We start from the raw sequence: 26,300 nt of genomic DNA on the forward strand, positions 1-26,300 counted from the left end.
TTGACATGTTGCAATTGTTATTAAAATCCTGGAAAAAAATATATCCTTGTGAGTATATAATCAGTTTAAAAAATGATTGAATGTCCTGCTGTAATGTGGATAGTGTGGATGATTTCATATTATTTAAAAACGGACGTAGGAAAACGGCAAGGTTTATCAACTTTTTAAACAAACAAGAACATCAGGGATTATCTTGTTCAGTATATTTATTGCATTGATTTGCCTAGAAATATAGTTTGAGCGACGATTGTACATGGTTATTGACCAAGAGCGACACCTGTTGGTTCATGGAGGCAACGGCTCACGATCGCTTAAGACTGCCTGTAAATGTTTTGTTCTCTGGCATCACCTGGTGGTTATCATCATTGGAGCGATGATAACCCTAATTTATCATTTTCGGAGACTACATTGCATCACGATGAAATTCGTAAGGGATTGATTTTGCATGCTTATTTTTCCACTACTGGATTGATCAAGTGCATCTAAAGTACAGGAGTCAGTATCATAAATGAGCTTGGTATTGCAAATAATGTCAGTCAACATAATTATAATATAATTTTTAAATTACGTTTAAAATCTTCTGTGTTTCAGATACAATTGATTAACATTTGGTATGTACAATATTGCTGGGCCCCTGTATATATTGGATATGAAGAAAACTGTGCACTTTAATAATCATTTTCGGCTTATTGATCATAATTATGAAAACAACAACATTATTGTTACTGGTAGGGAAAGAACTGAAACCTGAATTCGATGGAAATTGGATTACTAGTTTATTTACTGCAAGACTGTCTATAAATCTGCCAACGTTGTCTTAAAAAGATACATTTCCACACAGGCTGAAGCATCGCTGCCCATTTTTTTTTGTAAAATTAATAAATACGGAGGGGAGGAAGAACTGAAAGCTGTGCAAAGGGATTCCAAAACAAATCTTTTTTTGGCTCACGCTACATACTATGTATTACATAATTGTGATGATAAATTAATAGTTAGATCATAATATTATTTTTTTGTAATGTGTGCTAGGGGAGATTCTGGGCAAGTGTCAATGATGCTTTCCTAGAATTATTTAACTCATTACCTGCCACTCAAAACGTTGTTCAGTTTGTTTAAGCTGCGAGGACACTCGTCTTTCGATGCCATTGACGTCTATAGCCGTAAATGGTTGCCAATGAGCCAAATTGGTGCTAAAGAGTTAAGAACCAAAAGCTCATTTTAGTACCTAATGATGGCAGGGCTGAAAGCTCATTTTGCTTTCTTGAATTACAGGAAAAGAATGACAAAAGGACAGTAATATAATAGAATGGATGCCGAAATAGCTCCAATCTGCTTCAAAGCGTCCATCCATCCAAATCCAAATCCTGGGTTAATAATAGCGACTTCACAAGGGCCATGGGAAGGTTTATTCTCATCAGGTCCTTTTATTCTCCATATTCTCGAGTGCAAGAGTGGGAGGAGGATTTCCAGCAAGTGAGATGATCAAAAATACACTCCTAAAAGCGACTTCACAAGGGCTATGGGGAGGTTTATTCTCATCAGGTCCTTTTATTCTCCAATTTCTCGAGTGCAATAGTGGGAGGAGGATTTCCAGCAAGCGAGATGATCAAAAATACACCCCACCGCCCCCTTGCATGCTGTCTGGAGAAGAACAGAACGTATAAATAGATCCGCTGTGTCCAGACTGCAGAGAGTGACACAAGGACGGTGCTCGGTCACAGACACAGACACACGCACATACACGCACACACACAAGGGCATTGCAAGCAGACACACTTTTGACCAAGAAAAATAAAATACTATACGCAAGAATTCAGCGTTGATTCCAAACTATAGCCGCCTAGTGGAAGATTAAAGGAGCAGTATTGCCATCAATTTGTTTTAAAAGTCAATTTCCCTCGCAGAAGATGTCGTCCCCGGTTACTTGTTTTCTACTTTTTTGCGCCTTCCACCCAACGCTCTCCACTTGGTTCGAATCAGAGGATGTTGTACCTGTTCGGATAAACGCAAGACTCGGGGGTCGTTTTTGGAAAAGAAGCGAGGAACAAGAGAGGATGATCTTCCGCGCATTTGGCAAAGAGATGATCCTCAATCTCATCCCCGACAGTAGTTTCATCTCGCCTTATTTTACCATCCAGCGCCTCCGTGCCAAAGATGTTTTACGCATGGCCTCAGGTGCGCAACCTTCGGTTGAGGAGATCCACAACCTGATCAACCAGACGGATGAAAGTGAAGGGCAGCTCAGAAGTTGCTTCTATTCGGGGAACGTTGATCAAGATCAACACTCGCTCGTGGCTCTGAGTTTGTGCTCCGGCGTCCGTGGTTCCTTCATAACACAGCAGACGGAGTACCTTATTGAGCCCAAATTTCCAAGAGGATTTGGCTCACCCTCGGCTCAGCAGCTGCATGTGGTCAGGAGGAGGACTTTGTCTGAAAACCACGCTGTCCCTTTGCAATTCGATCAGCCGGCCGAAGCTGGTGGACTGCAACACAAGTGGCAAGCTTTGACGCGTGATGGCGGTGACGCACGGAGGGAACCTCGCCGGAGACGCTTCGTTTCTGCACCACGGTTCATAGAGACGCTGGCAGTGGCAGATTCGAGCATGACCCACTTTTACGGGGATGAAATAAAGGTCAGACACTCGCACCTATAAACACTATGCCATATGCATCATTTCTAGGAACATATCATTCATTCCTTTTCTGAGCCGCTTATCCTCACTAGGGTTGCGAGGGCTGCTGGAGTCTATACCAGCTAACCACGGGCACCAGGTGATGGAAACCCCAATTCGGTGGCCAGACAATCACAGGGCACAACTAGATGGACAACCATTTATGCTCACAGGGGCAATTTAGAGAGTTAATCAGCCTACCTTGCATGTTTTGGGGATCTGGGAGGAAAACGGAATACCCGGAGAAACCCCACGCAAGCCTGGGGAAAACATTCAAACTCCACACAGCGAGGACCGAACTGGGATTGAACCCTCGGCCCAAGAACTGTGAGGCACACTCGCTAACCACTCCCACACGGGGCTGCCTAGTAACATAACAAAAGTTACTTCGAAATTCTCGATCATTTCCCCCCATAAAGTTGTAATTGTGCACAACTAAGATAGAAAAAAATATTCTGAAGTTTAAAGCCTTATTTGAAGACAAAGTTTGGTACGCAGCGTGATTTTTATTTTGTTTTGCATGAAGAAAAAAAGGCCAGACGGCAAAATTGCAACAGAAATATGCTGCACTGCATTCCTCTGGAGTTGGTCATGATTTGGCAACGGGACCACAGCGTCATGGAAGATGCTTCTCATGATTCATAACTCAACTATGTCATGTGCATTCCAGGGGAATCAGCTGCAGTCAATGTTGCAGATCCTGTTTGTATATCATCTTGACATATGGAAATAACAGTTATAAGCCAAAAAATGTTTTGTGTTGTAAACGTATGATCAAATTCTTTGAATATATTGAACAAGACCACAAGTTCATGTGTACAAACCACCTTAGACATAAAATTGGTTAGTGGTGCATCAACACTTGGTCATATTGTCAATAAAGAAAAAAACAGATTTCCTCAATGTTAATAACACATTGGTCATGACTCATGACACAGAATGAAACTACATTTCACAGATTTTGAAAAAGGAAAATAACCACCAGAGTTGGAACGCATGCTTCACATAAAAGTCATGGCTTGCAAACATAAGATTTGGATACAAGTCTTTCCAGTGTCAAATCCAGAAAGACGATCAATCTTAATTATTCACTTAGCTCAAGACATGGTGAAGAGTCGAAATATTCCACATTACTTGGAGGCTTCTTGACATCTGCTCCTCTCGTTCGCTCCAAATGGCAACGTTTATTGGCCACAAGGATTACTCCATGTTTGATTTAAAAACACAAAAAATACAGGCGAATACAGCTACCACAAATAATCTTGTAATATGCTATTTTATCCCATTTGTTTTATCATTATTTCTCTTACATACAGTGTTTAATATTACCGATAGTCACCATTTTCCCACTACTGTCCCTAGAGTACACACATTTGAATCTGAATAAACGTGGATTAGAAAAAGATTTGATTTGATTGATTCACTCTTTGGAGCAAAAATGGAGGCACCGGAAAACCTATCAATGTAATAATACCTGTTGTTCATTTTTTTCCACAGCATTATATTTTGACCCTAATGTCAATGACTGCCCAGCTGTACAAGCACCCAAGTATAAAGAATTCAGTGAATTTAGTGGTAGTGAAGTTGCTGGTGGTAGAGGATGAGGAGGTCGGGCCAGAGGTCTCCAGCAATGGAGGGGTCGCTCTCAGGAACTTTTGCTCCTGGCAGCAGTTCTTCAATCCACCAAGTCAGAGGCATCCAGAGCACTATGACACTGCACTCCTCTTCACCAGAGAGGTAAGTGGCAAATGTATTGAATATATTTGATCTTGAACATTAAAATATAATTTAAGCATAACAGGCAACCAGAAGTCAGCATTGATTACGAGCAAAAAGCTGTAATGACTTTGCACATCTGAAAGGTAACTAAGAAGCATAAAAAAGACAAACTATAACTATAAATTGTTGAGTAATGTTTATTATTACAAGAGTAGCTTCTCAGGGGAACCAGACATTTTACCTTACTCATGCCATATTGAGAGATTTTGCATTTTTACTGCTAATCTTATATTTAAAAAAATCAATTCTAATAGACGAGGCACAATTAATTTAATCAATCATGAGCTCATGTACATCTCATAACATGACGGTTACAACATATGGGAAGGTCCAGTATTTTGAGAGAAAAAAAATCTATTCCATCTGAAAACACATCATTTATAATAAATCCATAGTTTGTCTGTTTCTCTCACAATGAAATATGCTTTAAAATGTAAAGGATGCGAGGCTCCTCTCGGATGAGCTAACTTTAGGACCGTCACAAATCAACCATGACATTATGAATGCATGGTAAGCCTGGAATTCTTAGCCAGGTTCAGTTTCAGATGTGTAAGACATGTTTTTCAAAGTCATGGGAGTGTGTACTGCACAAGACACCATTTTGGTTCTCCAAATTGTTGCAATGCAATAAATACATGTGACATCGTCTTGTGTTGCACGTGATTATTGATCTTTTATTGTTCCTGTTTTACGATGACTGTCCTGTGTCCCTGTGTGCTGACCTATACACCCACATAGATGTAGAACGGAACACATGAAAGGCAGATGCTTTTTTGGAACAAGATGTACAAACATGCTGTGCAGTGCACAACTGCAGCACCAAATCCAGATGTAAAATCAATTATAGTGGATTGTGAAGCTTTGGAATGGGTCTTAAGTAGTTTTCATTTCTTTCATGCCTACTCAGTTATGTAATTTCTCTAAAATTTCCACGTGTACAGAAAATTATTTGCATGAAAAAAAATCTCTCTCATGCCTTGTTTTGATGGTCATTCAGAGATGTACTTTTCAGAATAAAGGCACTGCATATGGTAATGAAATCTGTTTGTGATAATGTGGCTATGTTTTAGCTAGAAACAGCAGCTATTCTTTAAATAAATTAAATCTTAATTATGAAAGTCAAAATGGACGGCAATTTAAAATGTTATGGTTAAGGAGGCGGCCTGGTGACTGAGTGGTTAGGAGATCTGCATCACAGTTCTGAGATCAAGGGTTCAATCCTCCTGTGTGGAATTTGCATGTTCTCACTGAGCTTGCGTGGGTTTTCTCCGGGTACTCCGCTTTCCTCCCACATCCCCAAAAGATGCATGGCAGGCTGGTTGCATACTCTAAATTGTCCCTAGGCCGCCACTAATTAATTGAACAATGAGATGACTTTTGGCATCATTTTCTCTTGTCAGATGACTTGCTAAACCTAATGACATACAACCCAATGACACGCAGAACCAAGTGGATACAAACCTGATTCTTTGAATGATTTTGTTTTTGTAAAAACTCAACAAGTTAGCTGGTGATATGATTGGTGTTTTCTCTGTGTGACAGGACATTTGTGGACAAAAGAGCTGTGATACATTGGGCGTTGCTGACGTAGGGACAATGTGTGATCCCAAGAGAAGTTGCTCTGTTATAGAGGACAACGGTCTGCAAGCTGCTTTCACCGCAGCACATGAACTTGGTTAGTTATTTGTTTTTGCAATATTTCATTCTGTCTTTTGTCATTTTTCTCACTCTCTTTCCTACTTTAGGTCATGTGCTGAGCATGCCACACGATGACTCCAAAACCTGTGAGAGGCTGTTTGGGGATCTGGGTGGACATTATATGATGGCCCCTTTGTTTGTTAGGCTGAATAAAACAGCGCCTTGGTCTCCCTGTAGTGCGCTCTACGTCACAGAGTTCTTTGACAATGGTCATGGTAAGAAAAGCAAATGTGTAAATCAGTCTTGATTGTAATCATCTGTCATTTGGAAACACTATAATTACATTGGATTCAAAGATGTGTAACATGTACTGATATTCCTCTCTAACTATGTATTTCCTGCTTTAACATGCCACTTCTATAAATTACAAGCCACAGGCATAGTTTATCTCCCTCCAAATTTCCACATGCTGTCTTCCAACATCTGCTGCTTATTCTGCTTGGATTTCTTTCCCCAAAATGCACTCATTGTTTTGTGTCCTCCTTTGCTCCGATTTCTTGCTGCAAGTATCAATGAGGCCCTTTTGTCCTTTGAGTCATACTAGGAACTTCTTCCTGTTTGCCCACCGGAGCCAAAAGAAATAACTGGTGTCAGCAAAATACGCTACTTGAAAGCTCATTGTAGGCCTATTGGTTAAATATAATGTATTAATATTTGGGACACAAATTACACATAATTCTCATGTGTCATACCACTCAAAAAACTGTATATACAATTGTTATAATGTCATAAAACCCAAGATCTCCTCCTACTTCAGCATGATCGATCTGCTTCAACATTGTTCTGTGTTGTCACCACAGGGGACTGCTTGCTTGATGTTCCAGAGAGCAGTTTGCCATTACCCAAGGAGCTTCCAGGATACAAATACAATCTAGACGAGCAATGCCAACAGATTTTTGGAGAGGACTTTTTCCTTTGTCCCAACACAACAGACAATGATATTTGCAGCCAGCTCTGGTGCCAGGAGGATGGAACATCCCAGTGCTCCACAAAGAATGGCAGCCTGCCCTGGGCCGATGGCACCCCTTGTAGTCCCAACAGGACATGCCTCAATGGAGTCTGCATGTCGACAAAGGACGTGCTGGAGCCACTGGTAAGAATAGCAGCATATTTACAAGTGTTATTGTTTACTGGTAGAAGCAGCATTTGATTACATTAATTTTATTCATAAGATGCAATGGAATCAATATGGGGGACTCTGATATACCCTCTCTAATAAATGGTGTGCTTAAAAATTATAACTAGGTACTTTTTTCCCTTTGATTCACAATTTAAAAGATATATCTCCAAAACAAATGCCATGTTTCTCTTCCAGCACAAAAGACTGATGCCAAAACATCACCGTTTAGATCACAGGTGTCAGAGTGGCGGCCCGGGGGCCAAATCTGGCCCGCCACATCATTTAGTGTGGCCCGGGAAAGTAAATCATCAGTGCTGACTTTCTGTTTTAGGATTAAATTAAAATGAAGATTATAGATGTATATCATATTTCCTGATTTTCCCCCTTTTAAATCAATAATTGTATTTTTTTAAATCATTTTTTTCTGTGTTTTTAGTTCAAAAATCATTTTGTAAAATCTAAAAATATATAAAAACATATTTTCTGTTTTCCACTATAATATGGAACATAATGATTAAAAGAGATTTTCCTTTACTAAGAAAAAAAAGCTCAAATAAACATTGTTTTAGATCTATAAAAAATGGAATAGTTAGGGCTTTTGATCCAGTTCTTTTGATCCATTTATGAAAAATAAATCAAAATATTATATCTAAAATGGTCCGGCCACAAAATGATGCGGCGGGCCAGATTTGACCCCTGGGCCGCCACTTTGACACATGTGGTTTAGATGATCTTAAAGTACAATTGAAAGAGAAATAGGCAAAAATAAAAATAAAAAAATTATACGGTTGATATCCAGAAAGTTATTGGTGGCATGTTTTGAAGAAATAGTGGCTGATGGAGTTTAAATTTAGTTTAATTACGTTAACAGCTTATCCATGTGTTATGATCGCACATCTGTTTAAGCACCCAGACACAGTGGCAGCTGGGAGTTGAGCTGTCCCAAAGTCATTAAACCTCTGGAAAAGACACAAAGCCTTTAAATCGTGCCTCAGAATGCAGCAGTACGGCAGGCTCCAAGTATTGAGTGACACATGTAGCAAGAATGTGGGTACAGGCAGACAGGAGTCGCGTGCCGTACTTCAACACAGAATTACTCTGGAGTCGCAACATGCCAACCCACTCAAGCCTCAGAGCCAGAAGCCCAGACTGTGGTTTCGGCTGTACAGTTGAGACTTCCTGTGGCAACCAACTTCTCTGACTTCTGTCTGTTGTTGTCCCTTTTTTTCTTTACCACAGGTGGTTGTGGATGGTGGCTGGAGCACATGGGGACCGTGGCAACAATGTTCTAGGACATGCGGAGGTGGAGTAGAGTTCTCCTATCGGGAATGTACAAACCCTGAGCCTCAAAATGGTGGCAACTATTGTGAAGGACAAAGGGTCCAGTACCAGTCCTGCAACACACAACCCTGCAACAACAATGGTGATATATATTTTTAGAGACTTCTTTTTTGACCCTAATAATCAATTTCTGACCGCTCTAGGTGAGACTAAAAACCACCCTGTTCAAATTTTGTCCCCACAAGATAAATATTTTCAAGACTAAGTGCCATGACCTCATTTTCATGTTTGGGAGTTTTTGTTATGGTCTGGTGAAACAAAGGGTTGAATACAAAAGAACATAAAACATCAGGCTTGGACAGGGTGGAAGGAATAATGGACAGTTTAAAAACATTCAGTGCTAGCACAAAAACTTCAGGCTTTTACAAAAAAAAAGTCCAGTCAAGCTTTCCAACACATTTGAAATTAATTTGGGTAATTTGGGGTTATATAAGAGGCACTTTCAGGGGTAGCTTTTGTGTGTTGACTTCCATCAAACATAAGATTGAATGCATTTGATTCATTCTAAACACAGTTATTATGCGCACCACATATTAGTCAAGACTTATTTGACCATTACTCGCTTTTTATTGGCTACATTAATGGTGGTACATATTTTCAAATGATTTATTTTATTCATTTTTTTGTTACTCTGGATTAAACGTGAAAACCACAATTGGTTAAGATAAGGACTATACAGTGTGTTGGTTGTAAAATGTGTACTGTTGTTCGCTGAAATAGCTTTTTTCATTTTTTTCCCCAACAGGCAAGAGTTATCGAGAGGAACAGTGTGAAAAGTACAACAGTGCAAACTACCTGGACTACAATGGCAAGATGAAACATTGGATACCGAAGTATGCTGGCGTGTCTCCGAGGGACAGATGCAAACTATTCTGTCGGGCCAGAGGGAGCAGTGAATTTAAGGTTTTTGAGTCCAAGGTAAATGCACTCAACATCACTGCTCATTCTAAACATTCTGAGTTAGGGATTACATACCAATTCAAATAATCTAAACTAGTTCAGAACTGGCATTTGACTTAGCACTATGGAAACATTCAAATGGAAATACTGGATTTAAATCAGGCTTTCTTTTATATATACATTTCCACCACAACCATTTGTTGAAAATGCATAACTCTACTCCCATGAACGACAATAATGCAATAAATCTACATTTGTAGGTGGTTGACGGAACACCATGCGGACCTGACACCACATCAGTTTGTGTCCAAGGACAGTGTGTGAAGGCAGGCTGTGATCAGATGATTGGATCCAATAAGCGAGTGGATAAATGCGGCGTGTGTGGAGGAAATGGGCTTTCATGTAGGAAGGTCACTGGGTCTTTCAACAAGGCAATGTAAGTTACATATTCCACTGGACATTGAATAGCAAATATAATGCAACAAAAATCATGAACACTTTATCGTGAGTTGAAATGCGAGATGCAGCCACATTTCCACGTAGTTAGTTGGCATCTTTTTAGCACAAGAAAATGCTGCAAAACTGAAAATTTTAGCCAAAATCGTGAATGTGCTTTTTCACCTTGCTCCCAGAAATTGTCCCAAAAAATAAAATTTCTAAATTGATTTAGATGAAACCTACAAGTTATTTAATGGTATTGATTCAAATCATGGCAGACATTGCAATAACGGCAAATATTATATTGGTACCTAAAAATACCATACCTTCATGAAATTGGTGACTTACACCACTAGTCTAAAATTGGTCGCCGATTGATAACCTTAAAGAAATCTGATAGCAACAGATTTTAGAGTAGTTCTGGATTGGGCATCTGATCAAAATATTCCTGGCCTTAACATGTGCTTGGTGCTCATCAAGCTAATTGGTATCTTTCACTTAGTTTTTCTAACTTGGGAGTGGTAACCAGTCATTTTCCGAGCACATCATCTACAAACAACTATTTACTTTATATCAATACTATAAAATACTGCATTTACTCCATGTCAGTTTCCATTCACTTTCAGCTATGGATACAGTGACATTGTGACAATTCCTGCTGGTGCAACCAATATTGATATTAAACAGCGGAGCAACAGAGGAGTCAAGCACGATGGGAACTATCTGGCTATAATGAGAGAGAGTGGAAGTTACATCCTGAATGGAAACTTCTCAGTATCCACAGTGGAGCAAGACATCCCTGTACTTGGTGCTGTGCTGAAATACAGCGGATCCTCCACCTCTTTGGAGAGGATCCAGAGCTTCATGAGGCTAAAAGAGGCCATCGTGATTCAGCTTCTGGCTACAACAGGGGATACTAATCCACCCAAAGTGAAATATTCATTTTTTATCCCTAAAGATGTTGCTTTTAAGTCAAAGGAGAAGAAGGGCTCCTTAACATCGTTGCATATGATTCATCCCTTCAGTGCGCCAGACTGGGTTTTAGGAGATTGGTCAGAGTGCTCAAAAAGCTGCGGTTCAGGGTGGTCCAGGAGAAATGTCGAGTGCAAAGACAGTGCAGGCTTTCCCTCAAGTCTTTGCGACAAAGATCTGAAGCCAGTGGACATCCGGGCATGCGGGGACCAGCCCTGTCCCATCTGGCAGATGGGACCTTGGTCCGGCTGCTCACGAACTTGTGGTCAGGGCGAGCGGCGCCGTAGCATCTTCTGTATAGACTACACTGGCAAAACTGTTGAACCAGAAAAGTGTGACACCATTAAAAAACCTGCACCTATCTCTGGGGAATGTTTCAATCTTGAGTGCTTATGAAGAGCTCAAGTAAACTGAGCAATTCTCCCTTTGATCGGACTGCACTTATTAGCAGATTGCATCACAATGCAGTAAGTGCATTTGCCTGAGTATGCTTTTGGTTTTTGGACTGTTGACAACCACTGTTGAAAGTAAACAATGGAAAACTACCTCGGAAAGGTATTTAAATGCCGTTTAGAGATGCAAGTTCAAGGTGCTGTATTTTATTTGCTCCACTTAAAATGACAACTATAATTTACAGAATAGATTTGTAAATTAGCTTTCATTTAGAGTGGGGCTAAGAAAATGGCATTAAGTCCATTATTTTGCAGCATGGTGTAAATATACTGTAATTCTACATATCTTGCCATAATGCCTTCCACAGAACTCACTCCCGTAGGCTCCTTCAATGTTATGTTTTATCTTGATTTTTGGTCTAGGGTAGATTAGCGTGTTGTGGTTTTCATCTTTTTTGGCATGTGCTCCTCTTTCACTGCTCCCCATTTCTTCACACAAGTGGTTGATTTTTGTTAAGGATTGTAATTATGATACCGACCCAACTTGGTTTCATCATGAGTAAGCTATTCACTGACTGCATAATGTTTATAATATATTACCTGGGCCCCGAAGTAGTTCACTACTTTTACCAAATCAAATTGTTTTAGCTCAAGACTCTGTTTGAAAAATGTTTGATGAGAAGTACAACGACTCCCAAGAAATACACTTTGCCTGCTCTATGTATTGTCTTTTCTGCTTTATGTTGCAATTGAGGGAATCAGGCTTATAAATGATCTTCAGTACAACACAGTTGTTTTTTTAGTTGTTTTTTTAGTATTTATACCTAATTTAAGACACATTTCATTTTCATGTCTCATACACCTCAACAATGTCGACATTCTAATGTTCACACTTTTTTTCCACGATTTATATGTATTATTTTTAGTCTTCATTCCTGTTGTTTTACAGTTTGTTATGAGAGAAGAGGGAGCATTAGGTCTATATCCCTTCAATGAAGGACCATCCAATATTATGATACCAGCTTCCTTTTAAGCTATTTATTTTTTACTTTGATATATGTAATAAAAAATGGCAGATGCTACTGTCTCTGAACTTGTTTTGTCTGTATAACATGTCAAATAAACACATTTATGTCAATACACATAGCTTATACTGTTTGAGAGAGAGTCTGAATTCCCCCCTCTATAATTACTAGTTCTATTAAGTCAAAAACATCATATTAATGTAACATACAGAAATACTCCAAATTGGTGGCAGGTCTGAATGTGAGCTTTAATGGTTGCTTGTCATAGTCAACTCCTCCATGACCTTCAAGAAGATATGCAGTACGGATAGATAAATCTGTGTAAGTCAGAGATAATGTTAGGATTCTCTCGCTACGTTTGCCTAAACCGTGCATCGTAGAGAGTTGAAATTATATATGGTGGCCAGAAACGGCTGTCAGATCCTAATAGACAAGTGATTGAATTTCTTCACCTTCTCTAATTGTGTAAACTCAATCTTTTATTTGTTAAAGGTGAAAGCAGAGTTTATGTATGAATTGTTGTTTTTTACATGGAGTTTCCAGGTGCCCCCTGGAACACATTTTTCTGTCGTGATGGGATAACTCGGCGAGACACGATGGTGCTGACAGCGCTGATCCAATGTAGTTGTAAGGTAGGACGCCTTTCCACGTCATTTACAAACGTCAATTTTGGAAGAATTTCTGCCAGCCAGTTTTCAGGTGCTCCCCGAAACACTTTATTTCTGTTGTGACTTTTCCACTTTCATCATTTATAGCGATCTGCCCACGTGTGGATTAGCCACTGTGCTTCTCCTTACACAAATAGATTACCAAAACACGGGCAATAACAACCTAGCCCAAGCAGGTGGGACAGGCGAAACCGGGCCCTTCTGCTTGTAGTAGTACGGTACAGTAATGCGCATTGCATTGTGGGATACAAATAAGAAAGCCGAGAAGCCATCTGGCATCATCAAGGAGAGTAAAATGGCTAACAGACTCTTTGAATGACAAATAACTATGACAAGAGCGTGAGCGTTGTCAAAGCTGGGCACGTAAACGCACCAGGAGAAGCGACTGGACACGTCGCGAGCAGCTTAGTGTCCACTCAACTTGTTTGTATACTCGGGCCCAGCTGTCAGCGAAGGCCTCACACTGAAAGGTAAACAAACATTCTTTTTTTTACAGCGTCTGATAGGGCAACATGCTTATGGTGCGCGTCTGATCTTGACTATTTCATATTTATCACGGATCCTTGTTGGTTACAGAATGCTGCCTTCCTGGCCACGGTGAGCCTCGTAGCAAATGTTAGCTGTTGTGCATCGAGTTACTCAGGGTGAGCCACAATCAAAGCGGAAGTTCAATGAACTAGACTTCGAAAGAAAAGCCGAATTTGAGCGAACAATTGCTTTGTTCAGAGAAGCTGGGGGAGAAAATACTTTGGTACATAGAAACCATTTAAAGTAAACTTTAATTAATTAGTGTTACAGTCTGGATAGATTTACCTCGTGATGTTATTCTCATTCGCAACCCCCATTGTCGTAGGAATGTATGAGATGTATGTATTCTTATTTTCTTCAATCACTCTTTGTTATCGTGAATAAACCGAGCTATAAGTTTACCAAATTTCAATTTTGAGCAGACAACAGAATAAGTTATAAGATATGTATAAAATGTATAATATAAAAGATATGTCACAGCAGACATATCTTATTTTGGTATCGAAAAGGATGTATGTCTCATCTCAGCCGTGATTATTAATCAGAACTTGACCCTTAGCTGGGGTACGCTAAATTGTATTGTTGTGATGTTTTTCTTTTCTATGTAGTATGTTTTAAAAAAAAAAAAAAACATAGTTTCATACTTTTTTTACGTGGAGCAGTTATTATTTGGGTTAACTTTGTGCAATGGATTCAACGATCAGCCTTTCCTACTTGTTTCCGCCAACTTGCTAATAATATGTGATGATAGTAGTTACAGTGTAAGGACCAGGTTGTAAACTGCACTCTGCCATCACGAGTAATCAAAAGGTACAGTGGATACGAACTTTGAAGGTGTGTTTGTGTGGGTGGGTGTGTGCGTGCGAGCGTGGCTGTTAGGCTACTTCATCAATAAATACTTGATAGGTTTACGTTGACCTAAAAATCAGACGCTTCAAAATCAATAACAAACATCTATCACCCGTAGATGTTGATATTTAGTTTTTATTAAAGCAACAACAAAGAATTGATTAGTTTATGATACCAAAATAACCAACCAATTTCAAGTTTTCTAGTTACAATACTAATTTTCATTAACGACTGTGGGAAAACCCTATGAAATTAAACGATAGTAATTGTGCCAACTTCCAGTTTCTTTAAACTTTTCCATATAAATCCCCAAAAAGCTCATGAGAAAATTAATTGATTTTCTATTTTAAAAGTTTACCTAAAATCAGATCCAAACCAATAATAAACAGCTATCACCAGTGTATGTTGAGAATTAGTGTTAATTAAAACAAAAAAATGTATCTTTGATACAAAAATTAATGTTATTTTTGCTTTGTTTTTGGCATTTAATCACACAATTAATTATTTTTTTAAATCTTACAAGTAAAATATTCCACGGTAACCCTAATAGAGGTCAAAAGGAAATTATTGTGTCAATTTCTAGTCTCTTTAAAAGTTTTCCATATAAAATGCCTAATAACCTCCTGACCTAAGATAAAATGACTTTTTATGATTTTCTATTCTTTTTTTCCTCCAAGTATATAATTCACTTTGCTTTTATTAGGCCAATGCGGTCCAGGAGTACTTTTATTTGGTCTTTGTGTATGACAGGGAGTGTGCTTTCCCTGCAGGAGCCCCTTCGCTCAAGCTTTTGTTTGATGGAAAAACTCATGGCTGAGAGTCCGCGAGTCTCACAGACAGCTGCTGAGCATCGTGTAGTTCATTGGCCTCCACATGGGCCAGGCTTGCTTCCATTGTAGTTACATAAGCTGGCGTTCTGTCCTCGATGCTTCATTTACTGTCACTCCGCCCCCAGTTTTCACAAGAGTATATCCCAAATACTTTTAATGGTCTCTCAATAATAAATGTAGAGGTAACCTAAGAGATAAAACTACAAACTATATCTCTTTTCTTCAGTGTGAAAATAGGTCAGTCTAGGATTATTTGGTGAAATTTTATACAACAAAATGGCTTTTTACTTGAACTGATATTCATTGTATTTGTTTTAATTTTTAGGTGGAAGAATTCTAGACACCTGTTTTCAATTATACTTTAATTTTTTATTTTTGTTATTTCAGGACAGCGAGGGGAAATGCACGCCGGAATTTTCAAATACAATTATGTTTCACGTTAATCTACAATGTATTTGCATGTTTGAAGATTAAATCCTTTTTAGGGAAACTGACTTTTATTTGTGGTGAGTGCTGATTGATGAGGGAAACTCTCTATAAAACTGTACTGAATCCTTTTTTTGTTTTTGTAGGGCAGATTTTCTCTTCATGTTCAGAAGCTGACTAACATGGGAGTTAAAACCTTTACCCATTGCTCGACATCCCATAGCCAGGAGATGCTCGAAAAGCTCAACACTTTGCGTAATGAAGGTCACTTGTGTGATGTTACCATCAGGGTACAAGACAAACATTTCCTGGCCCATAAAGTGGTCTTGGCCTGCTGCAGTGAATTCTTCCGGTCCAAACTATTGGGTCGACCCGAAGAGGACGACAAGTTTGTTTTGGACCTTCATCATGTGACAGTTAGTGGCTTCGCTCCTCTGCTGGAGTACGCTTACACGTCTACGCTCTCCATCAGCACAGAAAATATTATCGATGTGCTTGCAGCTGCAAGTTACATGCAAATGTTCACTGTGGCTAGTACGTGTTCAGAGTTCATGAAATCCAGTATTCTATGGAGTCCGGGTAACAACAGTAACAGCACACTTGCAGCTAGCAAAACCCACGAATCGGCACCGGAGAGTGCCTCTTCAAACTGTGCCCTCACGCCACTTGATGGCAGCGTGTCACCTGTGTCATCCGACTGTAGCATAATGGAGAGAAACGTTCCCATTTGCCGTGAATCGCGTCGGAAACGGAAGAGATTTGTAACCATGGCTTCGCCCGAGAGTCCTCTCAAATGCACTACACAGATGGTCACTACTTCCCCCCAGGTTCCCAATCCTTCCCCTTCATTTTCAGACAGCGCGACCCAGCCTGTGGAGTCTTCCCTGTCCTTCCCATGGACCTTTCCATTTGGCATCGATAGGAGATTCCACTCGGACAAATCAAAGCTCCCAGAGAGTCCCCGGTGCCAAGAGCAGGCATCAACAGTTCCTTCTGAGGTGGTGGTTAGTCGGCGACTCAGTGACTTTTTGACGTGTGAAAGCTCTAAGGCAGTGTCACCGCCTGTGCCGGCTGAAGAAGAAGATGTGAGCGTGAAAGTAGAGCGCCTCAGTGACGAGGAGGTCCAAGAAGCATCGTCACATCCTGTCAGTGCTTCCCAGAGCTCACTCAATGATCAACAGACCGTGCCAGGAAGTGAACAGGTTCAGGAGGACCTCCTCATCAGCCCACAGTCATCATCAATAGGTGGGATTATTACTGCTACCGAATACAGTGGGCTGCCACAATATTTAGTTGAGATACAGACCAGGGCTGAACACAAATGGAAACAATTCGAGAATTGTCAGTTTGTATAATCGCAGGGAAAAAATATTATTTTTAAGCCTGAAAATTCTTGAATATGTGGGGATAAACAGTGACAAGTGTTGGCTGGATTCATGGATGAACTATAACCATAAAAGGTATTTTTCCCATTGTAGGATCAATGAAGGCCATGCCATACAATTTTTAAAATAGTACTTTAAACGGTAACAGCTTTACCAAATTACGTTTCCGATAATGCACACAACATAAGTTATAATGAGCAGCTATCCCAAAAATATAATGGTACCTCATTACAACAGCAAAAAAACCCCTTATCATTTACACCAATGGCTATATGAATATAATCTTTTGCATTTGCCCTGCCTATGGTGGTTAGTGTGTTTATGTATTTAAATATATTTTGTTATTATTGTAAAGCATGCTTGTTGGAGGAATGCATAACATGATTTTGGCAATTTTATTATTATTATTATTTTTTTTTTTCCAGGATCAATAGATGATTCAGGCGTTTCAGAGGGCTTACCATCAATGCAAAGTACCTCTAATGCTGGAGGACATGGAGAGGATGATGAAAGGTATCACAATTTGTTTAGACTTGCAAAGCAAGTCATTAGCTGGAAAAATACAATAGTATGACAACACATGACTTAAAACTCTCAAATCTGTCCCAACATGTGATTAAAAGAATGTGAAGGTTAATAAACAAAGTATAAGTGATCTAATAGGTAAAATTGGAAAAATCATATTTGTAAGTCAGTGTTCAAGTATCTGTGAGAATGTTTTTACATGGCTGCTCCAACAATGATTGTGTAACTCCCTCTCTTGAAATAAACATTGTCTCATCCATTTTGAATCCAACAAATCTTGAGCAAGTACTGCTCCTCATTGTCTAATGTTAGATACCAAACCAAAATAGGTTGCAAACATATTATGTTTAAAAATTTCATTCTCATAGACAAATTTATATTAAAAAAATAGTCCAATGTGATTAATTGAGCTCTCTTGGCTTCTAGTCAAACTGGATTGGGTGTCTATAGCCATCAGTGGTGACCGATAAGTTAAAATACTTTAAATAAATAATTTTTCAAAACCCAATCTTTGTTACTCAGTTCCGATCTGCTTAAAATGACGTGATATTCGATCGAATCTGGGATCTGGGTCTCCACTAAGAAGTTAATAGGAGGTTACATCGCCCATAGCTGTCAAATATTGCTTTGTGTCCCCTTCAAAAATGTGCCAGAAAAGCAGAACAAGTTTTCAAATTGTGATTTCATTCATCAAATGTAAATATCTTTTCTAAACTATTGCAAAACTCCCCATTTGAAATCATTAATTAGCTGTGGCTAATTATATTTTTTGATAACATGAGTTACTCTTCACTCACCTCCTAACCTGATTACCTCCAGACCTGTTCAATCAAGAAATCACTCATATAGGACCTAGCTGACTAATTACATATGCCAGAAGATTTTTTTTCTTTTTAAAAAGCATGCAGTTAAATACAACCATCTAAAGAAATTTAAAAACAAATGAGAATTTATGTGTCATCTGTCTGGCAGTCTAAAAGGGGTTTCAAAGCCACTTCTAAACCACAGTGAGCCATTATCCACAAATGGAGAAAACATCCTTGCCAGCCTCCAAAACTGACCCCAGAAAGTACTGTAATGACTCATCCAAGAGGGCACAGAGGAACCCAGGACAACACCTAAAGAACTCTAGACCATGCATTAAGCTCATGTTACATCAGGAGGGAAACAACATTCCCAAGACTTTTTGGAAAGTAACTTATCCTTACCAGAACCTCCTGAGGTTGGTGACCTAAATCTAAAGCAGGCTTGTATTCTGCAAAACGATAAACACAACTGAGAAGAAACTTTAAATGCTCCAATAGATCAAAATAAGCTTTTAGACCATCCTAGTAGTGTTCAGATGTACTTAAATTAAAATATTTTGGTAAATTGCTTGTTTTGTTTATTTAAAAGACTGGAAAGTCATTCTCAGGCTATGTGTTTCAAAATATATGATACATGTTTGAAGATAAATATGGTAATAAAGCTTAGATTGAGTACAAATAGGTACTAAATTGCCAAGCTAGAACATTGAACTCTTTTTCACCTCCTAAATCAGACGGATGTTTAGGAAGGGCACATTTGTAATTTAATGAACCATTTCGACCACTGCAGCATGCCATTAGGTATCAGGAGAACACTACCATTTACAGCACCACCCACAGACCTACCAAAATATTTGGGTTATGTTACACTAGTATATTGGGCTGTTTATGATATATGGCAAAGCAACCCTCCACTGGATGGGTGATGCCAGGATGAAGATTTATGGAGTGGGACTGAAACATATTAGAACATTTCTCTATTATATTAAGCAATGTTGGAAGCTAAATTCGTTTTCCATCTTCTTTGGTGTTTCAGGTTAGAAGGTATTCAATATCCCTACCACCTCTATATTGGCCCGTCAGCCAGGCCTGGTGTGAATGGCCCAGACAGGCCCTTTCAGTGTCCGACCTGTGGAGTTCGTTTCACACGCATTCAAAATCTGAAGCAGCATATGTTAATACACTCCGGTAGGTAAAAATGCTATGTTTCAGAAAACAATATGTCAGAGAAGATGTCAGGATGTCGGAACTTGTAAAATGTTTTACAGTTTCGGCTGCCTAAGTGTGGTAAAAAGCCATTGATTGTCAAATCTGGAAATGTTTTAATTCAGAGCAATGAATAGTCCCCATACTTGCTGAATTTGGCACTAGCTTTTCCTGTGAAGCATGCGTGTGGTCTTGAGTGATTTAGTGTTGAATGTTTCATAGAGCATAACTACTATGATAGACACAGCAGTGACAGAAATATGAAACTTTTTTTTCGCTTATCACAATTTTATGTTCTACATATCTGTGAAGCAGTCAAGCAACCATGTTCTTATTTGCAATATTTTTCTTCACAATACCCTTCATTGTGCAGGCTTGCTTTTGACCCATTGTGTTTCCCTTATTTCTGCACTGACTAACACACAAAAACACGGAAAAAATGTAACGCTCCGCCTAGTGCTCATAGCTATCTTTGCACAAGGGAGATGCAGCGAGAAACAGTGCGCTGAAATCATAAGCAGCCTCTCGCGTCTCAGCCACCTGGCTGTCTCGTATTCTCCTATCTCAAAATTTGTCTCGCATCCAAGGCAAATATTGGCTCAGAATTTTACTCGTATTTCAAATTCCTCGTATGTTGGGGCACTTGTATGTCAAGGTATTACTGTACATCTAAATCCAAGTGTTCATTTTCTTTCTTCAACCAGGCATTAAGCCTTTCCAATGTGACCGCTGTGGGAAAAAGTTCACACGGGCCTACTCCCTAAAGATGCATCGGCTGAAGCACGAAGGTAAACGCTGTTTCCGGTGCCAGATTTGTAGTGCCACATTCACGTCCTTCGGTGAATATAAGCACCACATGAGGGTCTCCCGACACATAATCCGCAAGCCGCGGATTTATGAGTGCAAAACGTGTGGCGCCATGTTCACCAACTCTGGCAATTTAATTGTACACCTGAGGAGTCTGAACCATGAGGCATCTGAACTAGCAAACTACTTCCAGAGCAGGTGAGGAGTCTAGGGGCAACAACCCTATCATTTACTCAGATCACATTGGGACCAGAAATTGACTTTTTTTTTTACATACCTAGGTATGTATGTATGATGGGTTTTGGAGATGCTAACTTTGATAAGAGTGGTGCCTCTACTTATGAATGTTTCTACATGACTAATATTCAGGTTATGAAAAGTCTTGATAGGAACCATTTTGTCCCAAGATAAAAAAAAAATCCAACAGATGAATCAATCAATCATTACAATCTTAAAACGTAGAGAACATACAAAAAAACGCAGTCCCGTATTTTCGGACTATAGGGTGCACTTTTTTTAATAGTTTGGCTGCACCCGTGTCTTATACTCAAGTGAGACGTTTGTCTTTTACTTTATTATCTTCAGAGACGCTAAAAGGGGCGACCAGCTTTCTCTTCATCTTTTCAGCCCAAAACATGATTTTGCCACCTCCTCCGTTGCTGTGTTGTTGGGACATTGTGGCCATACACCAACATCCATTATTACATTCTTTTAGATCAGTGGTGTCAAACGTGCGACCCGCAGGCTGGAAGTAGACCACTAGCCGGTCTGATCTGGCCGGCAAGGTTGTTCTGCCTAATGGGGACTTTGTAGCTTATTCATATTGTGTATAATTAAATGCTTTCATTTTGTCGGCAAAGGCGCCGCACAACAAGATGTTTGTTAGTTGTATGTCCACTACTGCACTTTGCTCAATTTCCTATCCACAAGTTAACTTTTTGGGCCAAGAATAAATGGGTCAGGGCCACATGGGAGTTGGCATGAATGTGGCCCACGAACCCAACTGAGTTTGACACCCCTGTTCTAAACTATCTAGGGTTGCACGGCACTCATCAGTGAGGAAGAATGTTTCAAGTGATCACTTTGTATATTTTTGTCAATTTCTTCTAAAAAGGTTTCTTTAGGTGTGGTCATATATAAAGCTTATTTATGCATAACTGCAAGACAAAATGTCTGTCATTGAATTTAATCGCATTGCATTGGACAATGCGGAAAATGTGTTTTTATCATTGCCCTTAATGATGAATTTGTTTTTGTTCCAACGTTTATTCAGATTTGTAATCTTATAAGTGTGGAAGTGAATTGTCTGTGATGCGTGTATTTTTGTTGTTGTTTTTGTCCTAATAGTGATTTCCTCGTGCCCGACTACCTGAGCCAGGTGCAGGAAGATGAGGAGGTGTTGGGAGTTCAATATGAATTGGAAGCACCCCAACACCACTCGGTCTTTGCCAGCAGCACCTCCACACCCACTACCTTTGCTGCCTCTTCCTCAGTCTCCGTCATCTCCCAGGTCTCCTCCTCCACCCAGAGTTGCGGGAACTCACCTGGCTTCATTTCCCACGATTCCATGGATCCACTAGAAGCGTCGGCCTCATTTAAGGTACATGTTGGTGGAAGTGCTGCCACAGCTGAGGAGACTAAGATGGACAACAAAGAAGGAGGCAATTCACCTAAGGTTTTTGATGAAGAGCACCATCAGAATGAGAATAATCAGGCCAAGGAGTTGTCTTCAATCGCAATAGAGTGATTCAAGTCATCATTTGGCCTCTTCTGGGCTGCCTTGTAGTTGCGTCACTCGGATACATTTGTATAATGTTGATGCCAAAAGAGGTAAAGTGGACATACACACTTTAAAACATCCCCGTTAGAATCATGGTCATCACATATGTCTATCATCAAGTTAGTTATGGTGTGTGTGCGTGATTTTTTTTAAATTAACCGTTTGATAAGGGTTTGACACAATACACTTTATTGATAGCGATGCACTGAAAAGAAAATTCTCGGCAGAAAACAACACGGAAAGAAATTATTATACCTAAGAGAGATAAATAGAAATATAAATGTTGAAGCTGGATCATTTTCTGTACTTTGGCAAATCAGTCTTTTCTGAGGCCCTTTCCGAGCAATGCACACGCATTCACGGCCGCTGACCAAATTGGTGAAAAGGCGTTCTTGTTTTGTTGGAATGAAATCCCGCAACCACTGTAGGTCTTTGTGGAATGCTGTTGTCTTCAAAACACCCAGTTTCTGATGTGTTCTTATGGTGAGGAAAGTCTTTGAGCCTAAAATTTAAAATGCAATTTGGGATCACCCCCCCCCCAAAAATATATATATATATGTGGTTAAATTAACAGTGCATCCGTAATTATTTAACCCATTTGACGTGAATGCGTTGCCACTGGAGATATCTTTAATTCTAGCTTTGTCCTTTTGGAAAGTGCCTGAGACTAGATGAGCACTTAACTGTATCAATAATTACTAATCCAGTCTTTACATACTGAGTTTGTTTTAGTTTCCTGACGTCAATAATGCCAGTTTGTATGGGTGTTTTCTCTTTTGGCCCTTTCTCCATTGGCAAATGTTAAATGTGAATATTGTCTTTTGCAATCTCTATTGATGTTGTTTTTTTGTGTGAATGCAGTATACGTATACTGACTGTTGTGGAAAATAATGTCAGTGATGTCTTTGTGCACATACTTTCCATTGAATGGGTACAGTAGATTTCATTAATCATTTTCAAGGAGTAGCATATGTTTTATTCTGATCTATTTTTTAAGCAAGCTCTGTGGTCAAATATCAAGTCATTTAATATTCTAGTACAGGCAAGTCCCGTACAGCATTTTCACTTAACTACTCGAATTTGGTTAAAAGATGTGGATTTCCTCATTATCCACATGAAATGGTTTGGAAAACGGTTAGAAAACTAAACATACAATATGACTTTACAATCTGCCACATTTCTTGTAGATCATGAAGTTGCCGATTCTTAAGTTACAATGTTGCTTTTCTATTATGTACTGAGAAACAAATGAAGCAAACCAAAAAGAAGGCATATCAAAAAAAAAAATTGCATCCTCTTCCATATTGTCGAATTAATGCAAATGTATCCTCAAGTGAAAATGAAAGCAGGGAAGTTAATAGAATGACATTTTATTGTCTGCTATAAATATCTGGCCACAACTGCCAAAAGTCACACCTTCCTAATTTTAAATTTGCAAGCTTGTCAAGGTGCCTCAGTATTATATAATTATATATCATTTGTAAACAGGTTGAAACAAATGAGAATGTAGCATTTAATGCTGGTTATTCTACTACACTTAGTTGTATTAGCAAAACTTTTGTATTTGCGTTTGCTCTTGTAACATGCCCAAAACAGAGAAATGAACAGCTGCATCCCATACATGTTTGTGATCTTAATTTGTAATGAAACTAGTTGCATAATCATCATGCAAAGGATATTCCATGACAGATGGAGGTGTGTTACAAAATGATTGTTTTTCCAAAAATGTTATCCCTGTGTGTTGATATCAAGCATACTTTCTGCTGGGTGTGTCCCATTGCCTTTTTTTTGCAGAGCAAGTATGACTTTTTAATTTTGTGAAGAGATGACTTGATAGCAGTTATGTCCTATTTTTCTTTTCATGCTCTGTGACTTTTATATCAAACCACCACAGTTTGGTAATTCTGTTTCAAGACATTGCTGTTAAAGCTAATCAAACACATTCTGGTCGTTATCCTATAGTTGTGTGCTGCTGACTGAATTGCTGACAATGTTTGACTCCTATGTACCATGCAGCTGCCACTTTGGGTTCCAAATAGAGGAAGTACATCTTTTCCCCCTTGTTTTATTATCATTTTTAATCTTTTTAAATGATGTGATTGTGTACATGGACATTTTGTGATTTTGTAGCTGTCCTATATATTCAAATTCACTGATTACTGTCTTAAAGAGAGTTTTTGTCACACAGTGCCATTGTGTCATTGTCACATTTTCAAAGTTGTGCCATTTGACTGTTTGTCAAGCTTCTACCCAATGGAGCAAGTATTCTCTTATCTCATTCGAGGTTTTGCCGTGGCAATCAGTATTTGCACATAAAAGAAAGATAATCATTATAGATGGTCCATGAAGTTTATTGAAGGGGCGCTGAAAAACAAGCAAACACAATGTTGTGTATATTCAAGAGGTCAGCCTTAGTAAATGGACCTATTAACTCTAGTTGCACACTATAAAACTTTTTTTTCATTTTCATTAGTCCATGATATGCCTTGTGTTGATATATACCTTGTGTCTGTGTTTTCTGTTTTTGATCTTTAAATATATATATTAAAAAGAACGCATCCATTAAATGATAATGCTGCTGTTTGCTAAGAAGTGCCCCACGTTTTTTTGTGAATTATTATATGTGCAATAAATGGAGAAGTGTTGTTTTGAAAGTGGAAATTGTCTCTGGAATGCTGAGTTAAATGTGTGTTTGTTTGTTTTTTTTTTAATCAAAAAGAATGTATCATTCATTTTATTTTCTTCTTTTTCTTTAAAGAACCCATTTGATTGTGAAACAAGGGTTTGGTTCTTTTCTGCTCCTTTTTCTTTTCTGACAATGCATGTTTATGAAAAGCTGACGGCATGTTTTGATTAGTTGCCGTAGTGTTCTGTCAAGTCCTTTGGTGTTGAGCTAACAGTATAGTTTTGGAGTCCTTTTATGTGCAATGCTTTAACAATTTCTTGATTACATGCAGGATTTGCCTTTACAGTGTACACTTGGTGTTGTATAGTACCAGTTTTCTACCAGTCTATGCTTTATTTAAAAGTTGTCTTCAAAATGCCGTATATATATAAATATGTATATAAGTATATATATGCATATATATATTGGTGAATTTTATATCATGGTCACTGTTTTATTGTATTAAATGTGAATAGAATTGTCATTTGGGAGTATGGTGGGGTCGTGTTTATTCTGTGACTGTCAGCAGTGTATGTATGATAAATATTAATATGCAGTATATACATAGTATGTTTCATATTCTTTATACCGTAGGTTACTGGAGTACAACCATCTTTCTGGAAAAAAAATGTATTTTGTGTCTTTGATACTGTATTTAGTTTTGAGAAATTGTCTAAAACATCCCTGTTAGTTATCTTAACTGCACATTAGGGAGAAGCAACGTTGTGGTGTGTGTCTGAGTTTGTTTAACACCTGGCTTAAAAACTGACAATACCACTGTGTATTTTCGGGTTTGTGGCTGTACTGATTCTGAATTTGCTATTGTTCTGGCTCAACAGTCCTGTTCTTAAAGAGTGTTTTTGTAAATGGATAACATGCAAATAAAAAATTTAACTACTAATTCCATCTGAGGAGTTGTTTATCCCTGTCACGATTGGGAACTGATACTGAGTGAGGCAGTGCACTTTGTGCAGACAATGTTCACTTTTGCTGCAGATAAAAAAGGATAGTCGAGATTTTTCTGGATGAAAGGTTGGACGGGCCTTTTAAGAAATTTACAACAAGCTTTCGCAGTCTGCCTTTTTGAGATCGCCTATACGAAACTTGCTATAAATTTGACTTTACTCACTGAATTCTGCTTGTCATGACGAGGCTCCCTGCTTCCAGTAAAAGACATTAAAAAACAAGTGTATGTAAAATGTATGAAGCATTACTGCTTTAATCCAACGTGTACATTACCAAGAACAACTGTAGAAGATGCTTGGTTTAGGTTTAGGCAGGTCATACTTAGCCATTCTAGTCCCCAGAGTTTTTGCTTGCTGATCTTTTTGACAAGATTGAACTCGATTTTCCTAAATGATTCTATCTTGAATAACAATAATCTTGGGCCGCACACTCATGGCACTCGTATAAAGTTTTTCTTTTGACAAAAGACGGGTGGATACGTATGACACAATGATTAAGCACTTATTTTAGCCAGATCCGTTT

At 38.8% G+C, this 26,300-nt stretch overlaps 2 protein-coding genes across 5 annotated transcripts; both read left to right on the forward strand.

Moving 5' to 3' along the window:
* Window positions 1-1,708: 1,708 nt before the first annotated feature.
* On the forward strand, window positions 1,709-12,399 carry LOC144083416 (A disintegrin and metalloproteinase with thrombospondin motifs 8). The gene is made up of 9 exons (XM_077611245.1): window positions 1,709-2,633; window positions 4,170-4,409; window positions 5,994-6,126; window positions 6,197-6,364; window positions 6,950-7,242; window positions 8,509-8,692; window positions 9,356-9,528; window positions 9,771-9,946; window positions 10,575-12,399. The coding sequence occupies exons 1-9, from the start codon at window positions 1,908-1,910 to the stop codon at window positions 11,314-11,316; spliced, it is 2,835 nt and encodes a 944-aa protein (XP_077467371.1). The 5' UTR covers window positions 1,709-1,907; the 3' UTR covers window positions 11,317-12,399.
* A 796-nt stretch (window positions 12,400-13,195) lies between these two features.
* zbtb44 (zinc finger and BTB domain containing 44) lies at window positions 13,196-25,713 on the forward strand. Of its 4 annotated transcripts, none has more exons than XM_077611803.1 (6): window positions 13,196-13,475; window positions 15,785-16,883; window positions 17,449-17,536; window positions 19,391-19,542; window positions 20,265-20,565; window positions 21,715-25,713. In XM_077611803.1, the coding sequence occupies exons 2-6, from the start codon at window positions 15,821-15,823 to the stop codon at window positions 22,112-22,114; spliced, it is 2,004 nt and encodes a 667-aa protein (XP_077467929.1). In that variant the 5' UTR covers window positions 13,196-13,475; window positions 15,785-15,820; the 3' UTR covers window positions 22,115-25,713. The 4 variants fall into 4 exon arrangements, with proteins under 4 accessions (XP_077467929.1, XP_077467932.1, XP_077467931.1 ...); XM_077611806.1 differs by having other exon boundaries at window positions 13,198-13,475; window positions 20,265-20,348; window positions 21,715-21,884; XM_077611805.1 differs by lacking the exon at window positions 13,196-13,475 and adding an exon at window positions 13,648-13,871.
* Window positions 25,714-26,300: the final 587 nt, after the last annotated feature.

This window comes from Stigmatopora argus, chromosome 10 (genome assembly GCF_051989625.1).
Source record: "Stigmatopora argus isolate UIUO_Sarg chromosome 10, RoL_Sarg_1.0, whole genome shotgun sequence".
NCBI classification, from domain to species: domain Eukaryota; kingdom Metazoa; phylum Chordata; class Actinopteri; order Syngnathiformes; family Syngnathidae; genus Stigmatopora; species Stigmatopora argus.